Genomic DNA, 11,733 nt, shown 5'->3' on the forward strand with positions numbered 1-11,733 from the left:
TTTTTTGTCAACCAGCAGCCTAGACAGGGCTCCAGACTAACTTTGTGCATTAGGAGCCAATGGCTCCAAGGCCAAAAAAAATGGGTCCGTATATCCAATTGCTGGGTGCCACTTTAGGAGCAAGTTGGTTGCTACCATATTTAACTGCTTAAAATGCAACAACTTGTTTAGATAATAAAGTGATACTAAAACAGTAACGTATGTTAGTACTCACTTGATTGTTGCCTCATTATGTTGAAGAGGTAACCTATGCAGCTGATGTCTACAATGAACTTGGCATTTTAACTTTTGCAAGTGTTGTGTATGGAATTGGTGACCGCACCTCTAATTGTGTCCAGTGGTAATGTGGGGAACAGCATGTTGCTGCTCGCATGCTCAGTGTTAGTTAGTAGAGTCCTGGTCTCAGAGAATGTAACACAGCCAGATCTTATGTTTTTTTACTGTACATGTAACCATTTACTGTTTCAGTAACAAACAGGTTTAAGTTTCAGCAAGTTTGTTCTGTTATTTACAATATTAAATACAACGCAGTAAAAACATTATATATTTGAGATATTTCCAAACCATTCTTTTTCATTAGCACAATCTGAATGCTAAGTTTTTCGAATGGCAGGTTTTCTACTGCAATCAAGTACAGTACATTTAATTTAAATGACCTAAATGTTTGGGATTTTTTCCCCTGAGGAGTACACTTCCTAATTACAGTCCAAAGTATGTATGTGTGTTCTGCTGTCACCATTCTTAAAATGGTGAGTTTGAAATACTCAGTTTTCCCTGCAGCAGCTGACCGTGCTTTAGTACAAAACCCACGCTGCATTTACTGTTTTTAAAATGGTAACGTCTTAAATTACCGTGCCTGCTTCTTTACCTGAAGTCAAGAGATATTATCAGCTCGTCATGTAACTAGGCAAGTTGCTTCGCAATTAAATCATCCTCGGACTCTTGAAGGTACACAATGTAACCGAATATATATGGGATAGATGCGGCTGCTAAAGAAGATGTAACAAACGATAAAAATCTGTTTGTGTGTAAACTACATTTTCACTTCCCTTTTTTTGTTTGTTTGTTTAATTATTGACCTTTTTGCTGCGTTTCAGCCCTTATAATGATTCTTTATTTTAATTTTTTAGGGCAGTTTGTTAATTGTTCTGGTTTTAAAATGTCTTGAATGCAACGTTTCATTTTAGGCTACATTTTTACACAATGGTACTCACACACGTTGGGTCACCATCACAACTGCTCCATAAACCTGGGGTTCCCGTATTCTGCTGGTGTTGATACAGCACCTCTGGACTTCCAGGCATTTGTGTTTGATCATATTGTTATCATCTCTCTCACGCTTCAGTTTAAAAACATAAAGCTTTTTTTTTTTTCCTTTACAGACCGACATCATAGTGCATTCATAAAATGTTGTTACTGTTTGGACCCAAACACTTCCTAATACAGGAGTCTCTCTAGTTGCTGCGGCTATAATGGCCGTGAATAGACATATATTTTGAGGGGCATTGCAGCAATTGGTACGGGCACCCAGTTGGGACCTATTTAAAACAATATGTATAAAATACATTAACAAAGCAGGCTACTCTTGATCTCTGCATCATCATCCTGTATTTGTTTACAGACGCATATTCTCAGTAACTTTTAGAAGCAGCACCACAGATTACGTTCTTGACAGCAAGTTAAAATATACACGACATGTTTTTAACTTCGTGGAATATTCAATTTCATTAAAACATTATCAATTTGTTATCGTGGGGTCCCAATCGATAAATAATGTCATTATTATCGTTATAAGCCTAGTGTATATTGTAAAAACCCTTATCGGTAAGTACAGCGTCCCATTATGCGGTTGAATGTGAATTGCCCCATTTGTCCAAGAAGCATTTAATAACCCACTCAATTAAGTACCCCTGTGTACAAAACCCACCAGTACAGAACATGTAGTCCAGTTACACAGTGTGCTGAAGCACATGTTAAAGTATCAATGGAACTGATTAATATGGTTGTAATCTCGATTTGTTTCCACATTCCTCTTTCAGAACACTGTCCTTTATTCAAGCAAAACCATGTACAGAGAAGCACGGCTACATCTTTCTAGGAAAGAAAATCCTCAATTGTTAATCTGTATTTAGGAGTACGCTGGAGAGCGAGAGAATATGCCATGGCACAACTGAAAATACCTTATTTATTTTACGAGCTACAGCGGCCTTGGCATCTTCACGAGTGTCAAAGCAGAATGAGAACTTGTAACAACTTCACTTTGTGGGAAACACCACCTGCAGATACAAGGAACAGCAATGGGTATCCACACGGCTCCTCCCTATGCAAACTTATTCATGGGAAAACTAGACACTGTAAACCGTTGGTTCAGTTGAGATACACTGATGATTTTTACAACAAAAATACAACTCAAAACCGCTCAAAGGCATTCACTTCTATTTATAACTGTCTTTCATACCCACGCAGCAGAGAAGGAATTCACAGCAACATTTCAGAAGACAGATCTAGACTGCCTGGTACTGTGTCTCACACCATCGGCGATTCCCAACATGAGCTCTATCCATGAACAATGTACTGGAGTGCATTGTTCTAAATTTGAATGGCCAGTTTCTTCATCGCAGTCATCGGTTAAATCTTCAATCAATTTGCACTAAATTCCAGATTGTACCAGCCAAACAGAATATAGGAAATTATCATCGTTCCTCGGGCAGTCGTAAAGCTAGAGGCTCTTCAGCAGCCTGTGCAGTAAAACTAGTACACAGAATGCTCTGAACTTAAATACCAGTGCTTGTGTACCACATGCAGTCAAGGACCAGAGGAGCAGCTCGTGAAGGGGGGGGGGGGGGGGGTTCTATTCAATATCCTTAAAAACTTTCAGCTGAAACACACTTACAAATAACTTCAAAAAGACTCAAAATAAAAAGGTACAACTTAACAAAAGCAAATCAGAATGATTTAACTTGCAGAAACCAAATACATTATTTTATTGTGGTGCTTTTAAAACACTGTACAGCAGCATGGGGTATACCTGGTTGTGACAATCCAGACTCAATCCACCCTCACACCAGGATTGGAATGTAATCCAGGATCAAACGCGAATCTTGATGTGCACAATGGAAAAAAATGTCAATCCAGGATTCCATCCAGTCCTGGCTGAATCTCGATGTGCGCAATCCACCCTAACATGACTCAAATCCCATGAAAAGACAAACAGACAATTCTCAGCACTGAAAACATATTCCAACAGGCCAAGCAGAAAGCAGTGTTGATCGGGAAACCTTACAAGGCTTTCTGTTCCTCTAGTTTTCCAGCTCTGGCAAGAATAAGAATAGGTCATTTCCAAAACAGAGTAACTTCAGAAAGCTACTAGTAGACTTCAGAAAGCTCCTAGTAAACCAGCGATCTTGTTGTACATATACATTGTGCGATATGTCTTTCTTCTACAGGATCAGGGATACAAAGGAAGTTCACAAACTGCAGCAAGTTTCCAATAGTGTGCTGAAATCAATTGGAATCACAAAACTACTATACAATACACACTTTTGATACACTAAATTCTGAAAAGAAACAACAGTGCTGTACAATAAACTGTAACCAGCTGACAAAAAGTGGCTAAATAAAGGCTAATCAATTGAGCCAGATGATTTTCAGGTGAGAGCAGGCACAACCCCCCACAAGTGTGTTTACTGCTTTACTTACTGTACACACTGTAGCTCAATAGCTGGAATGAGTTTCAATGTAAAAATGTTGAAACTGAGTGCAGCGACTGCTCAGCTGCTGTGACACTGTTTGGCTTGTCACCAGACATCAGATTAGTTTGGAGCCCTGCAGATTTGCAAGCACTTTTTGTGAAATCATTATTGAAACTTCTGGATTTGATAAAACAAAACGTACCTGTTACTGTATGCTTGAAGGTCGAACTGTATGTTCTAAATGGAACATGATACAAATTCCTATATGTACATGCTGAGATCAAGTTATTAGGGAAAGGGAGTTTGCAAGCCATTCTACTTTGAAACACAAAAGATCAGACTGGCACAGTAAAGGTAACTCTGGGGACGTCTCCAGTAAATCACAAGAGTGGGGAGACAGGGATATTTTCCACTTTTGACAAATGATCTCCCTGGAACAGACCTTTCAAGAAACAATTATACGTAGATCATGATATACTGTGGTTCCCATAGCACTGGAAATGGTTTCTAGGTCCGCTGCAGGATCTTTCATTATAAATGACAATCCAGCAGGCAATTCATCACAGAAACAAGCCCCTAAAATGTACTCCTGTACTTGCCTGGGATTGTCTCCCCCACCCCCAAACACAGATCATTAGGGGGTACAAACTGCACTGGCTGGCTAGGTAAGTTTACCACCGAAAAAAAGCTAGAAGCAGTAAGAGAGGAAAACAAATTTCATAAAACAAACTAATTTACACATGCCAAAAGACTGAAATCTGCTTTTGACAAAAACTACAGAACATTCATCTGTTACCAAAAGAGGTTAAAAAAGCGTTAATCAGAACAGAATTAAAATGTATTGGAAAATCAGGCCTCAATCTTTAACTCCTGACAGCTATCTTTGAATACATTTACTTCAGAGAACCTAACAGTGATGGTTTTTAAAACAACTTGGTCATCAAAAGAATCAAGCAATGCTGTAAGAGTTATTCTTCAAAAACAGCAATAGGGTCAGAAGACAGGTATCATACTATTGACCATTTGTGTGTACATGAGCTTACTATTTCTACACTCATGGATACCCGACACATTTAATTAAGTCTCCCCAGGATATTGTACATTTGAGTGGTCTCTGAGCAAGCCTGAGCAAGGTGGAATTTCTATAATGAGCTCTGTATAAAAATGGCCACTGGGGTTCCCCTTGGGGTATGCACTGGTAATTTCACTCTGAACGAAAGACTGCCCACAGTTCAAATATGCTGGTGACTTTATTAGACATGCCAAACATCACCATACAGTATTCAATTACAGAAGCTACAATAAACCAAGATACTATAAAAGATTTAACTTTTGGGTCAAAACAATGTAAAATGAACATATTTCATAAAACCGGAACATTCCTGGTTAAACATTTAGTGGAATACTGTGCGGTTCTGGATTGGTATTTCTGTTTACCTTTTATACATTTTACCCAATATAGTGTTCTACAGTGAGTCAGGCAAGGAGACAGTGTGGTCCAGTGGTTAAAGTCCAGGGCTTGTAACCAGAAGGTCATCAGTTCAAATCCCACCGCTGCCACTGACTGACTCACTGTGTGACCCTGAAGCAAGTCACTTAACCTCATTGTGCTCCATCCTGCAGATGAGATGTTAAATCAATGTCCTACTGTAAGTGACTGCATATAATGCACAGCTCACAGCCTTCCTCTCTAAAGCACTTTGTGATGGTCCACTATGAAAGGTGCTATATATTTTACAGTGTTCTACAGTGAGTCAGGCAAGGCGTTTTACAGTGTTCTACAGTGAGTCAGGCAAGGCGTTTTACAGTGTTCTACAGCGAGTCAGGCAAGGCGTTTTACTAGTGGAAAGGCTCTTGGGGGTTACATGCAGACTTCATTCTAACGGAGCAGGTGTCCACATCACAAAGCAATCCTGACAATTTAGGATCAACTGGCAACACCGTTCCCCCAACCATGCAGTTCACACTCTCCTCTACGGTAGTGTGGTAGAATCCCTTGAAATACAAAATCTACATGCAGGATATAATATAATATAATAGAACTGCTGATTAATTTTTCTAATGGGCTCATCCAGCTGATATTTCCCATATTACCCCTCTGGTTGATACAGGAAGCAGGCGCTGATTAACACCAGCAACAGAGCGCAACTCCAGCGCGAGCTCTCAAACAAAGGAATTCAAACCGTACCTCACATAGTTACTGTCTTCTCTCGCTCGCTTCTCCGCTGGGGGAAAAAAACTGCTCACCCGAGATTATAAAAAACACTGCACGAGGTAGTGTGTGATAAAGGAGAATTCAATATCCACCCTCAGGGTGGGATGCTTGGATAAACACCTCAGGCTTCGCCCTCGGGTTTACGTAGCATCCCGCCCCTATTTTCCTGTATTCAAATGTTTATATTTAATGTCATGTTCATGTTTTTCCAGCACTGTATGCTACAAAATAATTACCGGAAGGTGTGTTTTGTGTATTATTTTTAGAAAATAATGACAGGAAAGCAAACATGTACAGTTTGGTTTATGAATCAGTTTGACGAAAAGCTTGACAGTATTTGACTGAACTAACACAGTGAAGAATTAGGCTAACCCTATGAACATGAGTTTAAAAGATGTGAAAACTTGGGATGAAATACACAGTGTAGGCCAATTGATTTCATATTTAATATTTCTGCAGTCCTTTCCGTATAATGAAATGCTTTACATACAGTCTTACACACAAATACATGTTACAATAATGTTTAATGTAAAAGTTTAAAACACAGGATAGCAAAACAGTAAGGAAATTACAACAGAGTAGCACCCCTAGTAAGAAAATGTTACCATTAAAATAAATGATTTTACTCCACATTACAACCAAACAAAAATAAAAATGACAGCAGATTGCTAAACATTTACTGGAAATGTGTTTTAGGAGGATCTTGCATTGATGTTCATTTTTTGTAATAAATTATAGTATCTTGATGCATTGTAAAAACAAGTGGAATTGAAAACTGAAAATACTAATATATAAATAACACACATTTGTATTATATTGGGTTGTATCTGTATACTCATATTCTAGATTTCTAAGCTATATTCAGCCATATATTAAAAGTAAGGATTTATTTTAGTTTTGTATAAGATCAGATCTACAAATTTTTTTTATTAATTTATTTTTAAGTTTATTTTAAACTTGTGCTACAGAAAAAATATATATTTTATATATATAGACACACACACACAGTAAATATATATTCTACAGTGTCCCCTGTGGCTTCCCAAGTGAGTAAAAGCACTACAATTTAGAATGGGTGAGCAATGCAAGTGTGGTTTGAATCCCAATCTCGACAGGGAACTCGCTTTGTGCTCCTGTTTACGCTGCAGTGACCCCTATTGGTCAGGCGTGATCACTCCAGGCGGTAACTTCCTAGGCCGCTGAAAAGTTACAACTGGCCTGACAGCTGAAACGAAGGCCCACCATGTCTATTCAGTTAATATTCCCAATTATCTTAAATCTCATTTGACTGCCATTCCATTACTGACTTTCTCCCCAGTTAGCAGTTCTTCCTCTCACACACGTTTGTTTTTTGCCATACCACTGTTCAATATAGAGGGACTGAATCTGATTTATTTTCTGATTCACAGTTTAATTGTGGCTCTTTGCCCCAGCCCACCCCTAGCATCTCTTTATGGACAAATCGGTTGTTGCAGGAAGAGAGAAAAACAAAGCATGTGTTATCAGCAGCCTCCCCTCTGTCTGGTTATTAGTAAACCTCCTGCTTATTTTCCAAGTCTAAATGCTTCTTATTGATAGAGCACAATGCAGTAGATACACAGCAAGGATATACTTCAGTCCTCAGGTTTACTCCTCTGTGATCAGAAGAGTCCATGTCATACTGCAATACAAGCCTGAGATCTGCCCAGCTCCAATATCTTCACAACCCTGACTGCAAGAATCCCAAAGCCTTGCACAGCAACTTGATTAGGTTGCACCCATTTCTCTAGAGCCCCAATGATATATTGTGCTGTAAATGTGAAATACATTTTAAAAGCAATGTACACATTTAGGCAAGTCCCTCGAGTCTGAAAGAACACTTATACACCACAGTATTCACACAAAGACTGAGGGGATTCAAACAGCCAGACTTTCTTTTCCAATTAAATTAATTTCCAAGCAAATGTAAATAACTAAACCTGTAAAGCAATGTTCTGCACTTCCACACACACAGATACACTTTAAAAAGTCAATGGAGATTTACATTAATCCCAACAATTAGGGCCTGCCTAAAGACACACACTACGGGACGGGTATAGGATCAGCCATATTTGATTCTGTACCTCTAACAAACAAAGGCTAGTACAATTTAAAATACCGGATTTTAACTACAATGTGCAAAATAAAAAGCAGTTTTAACAAGGGGATTAAAAAAAAAAAGCATCAGATCTCTAAATAAATGCCTGGCTTGTATTTTTTTGTTATTATTATTTTGTGTCCCTTAACGCTCCTAACAAAGGAGACTGTTTTATTTACATTACAAGTAATCCGGAAGGTACCAGTAGTGAAAGCTTTAATTGTGAATCGAGAAGGGAATTTTAAAGAAACTCTTTACTTACTCAATGTGTTTAAACTAATACAGCATGTAAACACTTCTTACGAGTTGATAAAAAAGGGCTCCGGGTAACTGAATATTCTTAACTCCATAAGATATCAGCTACGGTTCTCGCCATTCTAGGTTAAGTCTAGAAACAGCAATTTACAGTTTCAATTGTTCGTTATTGTTTTAAAGGTGCAGATTTATACAACAATATTCGACGGCTCCTCTCTAGTAAAGCATAACAAAGACTGTGTTTGGTGTCAGATTACTTTCGTTTGATGGTATTACCAGAACATAAAACGATTACCTTCTAATCTTGCATAGAATAGTATTCTGCCAGGTTGTATTTAAAGTAACCGTCGTGTTTTAGAAAACAGGGTAATCCCACAAAAGAGTTTGTTTAACTAACCGCCCTAGATCTGCATTCTCTTTGTCTCACATCTTGTTCTGAACTTGATCCACTCGGAAAAAGATCCGCTTTGTTTATACAGGACTGAGCACTGGAAGTCGGTTTCTGTAGAACATCTGCAGCCCTGGTGGTTCACATAATGCATTTTTACGTGTTTCGCTGTTATGTATTTGTTTTAGCTACTGAAAGTTTGAAGTTTAGTAAAACTTTTGAAATTCTTCGACTAGTACAGAATCTTTGTTGTTGTCTCCTGCGAGCTAGGAAGCAGTACGGGATTGTATTAAGCTGGTTATCAATTAACACAGTGTTAACAGCAGGAGATCATTATCATTTGTATTGGGGTACTTACTATGGGTCGTTGGTGAACCTCGGTGTCCGAGGAGGCTGGTACCCATATAGATGGCAATACAGAACGTCAAAACAGAAGCAGCACATTTCCGCCGAAACAACCATCTTCCTGCCCCCGCTGCCAGAGCCGAGTCCGGGGCTGAGGGTCGAGGAGAGACCAGTGGTGCTGTAGCCTCCCGAAGTTGGGGAGAGCCCGTTGCTGTTGCCGCTAACGCTACAACCCGGACCCCCCAGGCCGTTCACCCGATTCACGCTCCCCGCCGCCACTGCAGACGAGGAGCCAATCCCCAGGTCCGAGCCGCAGTGTCCCGTCCCAGCTCCACCGCTCCCCGCCCCGCAGAGACCCCCCGAACCGGGGGACCCCGACAGCTTCTGCTTCTTCACCCCGCAGCACCCGGCCGCCATCTTGGAACAATCTGCACCAACACACCGCTTCCTACCCATCGCCGTCACCGCGGGAGGGGCGGGGGGGAACGCCGACCAGACGTAGAAACCCCACTGCGTCAACACGTACGACGGGAAGTGCTCCACCTTCTCCCTTTTTCCAAATTTAATACCCAGCGTAGCCCCTACGTTAAATTCTTAATTACAGAGTAACGGCGGAAGGAAAAAATAAAATCGCAATGTCACAGATCCTTTTTATGACGCCACTTACGATAAATCCTTACGTTGTTTTTTAGTAGGGTGATGCTGGCTTGCAAAAAATTACTTGTCTTGTTCTATACATATAAAACGGTAGAGGATTTCCTACATATGTAAAAAAAAAAAAAAAAAAAATCTTATTTAGAACATAAAACGTCTCTACTTCGGCTTACATCAACCAGGTTCAACGCTTATAGCAATCAACCTTATCTGCTTAACTATGGCTGGACAGCCTTGTAGACGAATACTGCACCGTCAGCAAGGATGGACGGCTCCTTTTTGTGGCTATGTGAGGCGGTCTGGGGCTCGAGTTCGTAGGACCCACACGTTTCACCATGAATAACAAGTAAGGCTCCGGGTGATCTGCCTCCCAACACTTAATTTTTTGCATCCGAACTTGTCCTTTTCACTAATTTAATTTGAACGCACCTGATGCGTCTCTCTTCTGCAGTAGCGCCGGCGCAACAAGGCACTGCAATGTTCAAAGCACAAGATGCATGTAATTAAATAACGGCACTGAATTGCATTTGTGTTTTTCACTTGCTTTGCCTCACACAATGCTTCGTATTGATATAGCAATTATTTTGTATATACCACAGTGTGCAAAACAGACTTCGAAGTTCGCGGCAGTATTATGGATAGATGTCCATTGCTTTTTGAATCAATTATACAAATTCTATGCAGCATCCTAATCCAAAATAAAACGGCGGTCTCCTATTTCCCCAAACCACATCCAGCACCCAGTATTTGCAGATGTGTCGTTGAATTGCGGTATTTGAAACAACGAGTCCCCACACCCGAACTAGCACCTTTTCACAGAACTAGGTAGGAGAGTATTCAGGGCGTATGTTGCGACGATTTCCTACGCATAGTGCGTAAATTCTTCTGAGTCATCAAGTCTGCAGCCCCTCGGCGTCCTTTGCGTGCAAATGTGGGTAATTTACGTTCAAATACCCAGCGTCAATTCTGTAAAGATTGTCTCTCGCTCTCGCTGAAACTCTGCATTGGAATTGGGAGCACGCTCAATTCCATCCGCTCCAATCCGGGCTCTGAAAAAGAGACGAACAAGAAAACAGTGTAACAAATGTATATGCACTCCGTGAGCTGTGCAATATAGCGTTGTGATCTCTCGAGTCTGCTAGGCAGCCTGTGTGCTGACAGTCTGACAGTTTGACAGTATGTTAACAATGCCCCCCTTTCAAGTCGCAGTCTGCATAGTCCCTACCTCTTCCCTTCTTGCTGCAGTATACTGTATTGCAGGCCATTACTAATACGTGCTTTAAACTTGGTTTTAGCTTGAGAGGTTATTAAATTCATACTACTGAACTACAGTTCCTTATATAAGTTTACCACAGTATATTTACACAGTAACTTTCCAGTTGTTCTTAACCATTCCTCTCTTACAATGCTTCCTATGCTTTACCAAGCTTTCACTGTGCTTTGTTACACTTTGGTATTCTTTTATAAGGTGTGTGCCCTTAAAGGAGTGCCAACCCAGTATTTTAAAATCCATTTCTTCCCTCTTATTGCACTAGCAATATTACACCGTCATCCTTTTATCTTCCGAGACTGTTATATGTTTTGAATAAAAACCCCACTACCATCCGATTGAACATGTAACTATAATGTAATCATAAGTCTAACACTAACTTGTTGTCTTGTGTTTAAAATGAATAACTTTGTTTTTTATCAGTCTTCATGTTTGAAGCTGAGATTAAAATACATTATGACAGAACAGAGGGCTAGTTTGGCTGCTTCACAGACCCAGATTAGCTCTAATCTTGGATTTATAAAAAAAAATAAGTGAGCACCTTATTACAGTATGCCAGCCATGTGTCAGAACATTTTTTTACTTTCCTTAGCCATGTGTTGAATTTATTTAATTACTTATTTTGTTTATAGATTGTCAATTTTTTTAAAGGAACTCATTTTCGGTACAAACCCTACGTTTGTTTGGTTTTTTTTACACAAGTTAACTGTAGATCGCATTTTGAAACGTACAGTCGGCTGTCTGAATTTAGTATCACTCCATGTTGTTCTTTCTTTGGCATAGTGATGCTAATTCACT

The 11,733-nt window shown here is 39.8% G+C and overlaps 1 protein-coding gene across 1 annotated transcript in view; it reads right to left on the reverse strand.

Annotated features, from left to right (window-relative positions):
• LOC117430691 (nuclear protein AMMECR1-like) overlaps positions 1–9,791 on the reverse strand; it is a 78,706-nt gene extending 68,915 nt beyond the window's left edge. The window contains exon 1 of the mRNA XM_059001180.1: positions 9,025–9,791. Coding sequence (XP_058857163.1) covers positions 9,025–9,467 — 443 coding nt within the window. The 5' untranslated portion in view covers positions 9,468–9,791. The remainder of the gene's footprint in view (positions 1–9,024) is intronic.
• Positions 9,792–11,733: the final 1,942 nt, after the last annotated feature.

This window comes from Acipenser ruthenus, chromosome 26, assembly GCF_902713425.1.
Source record: "Acipenser ruthenus chromosome 26, fAciRut3.2 maternal haplotype, whole genome shotgun sequence".
Classification (NCBI taxonomy): Eukaryota; Metazoa; Chordata; class Actinopteri; order Acipenseriformes; family Acipenseridae; genus Acipenser; species Acipenser ruthenus.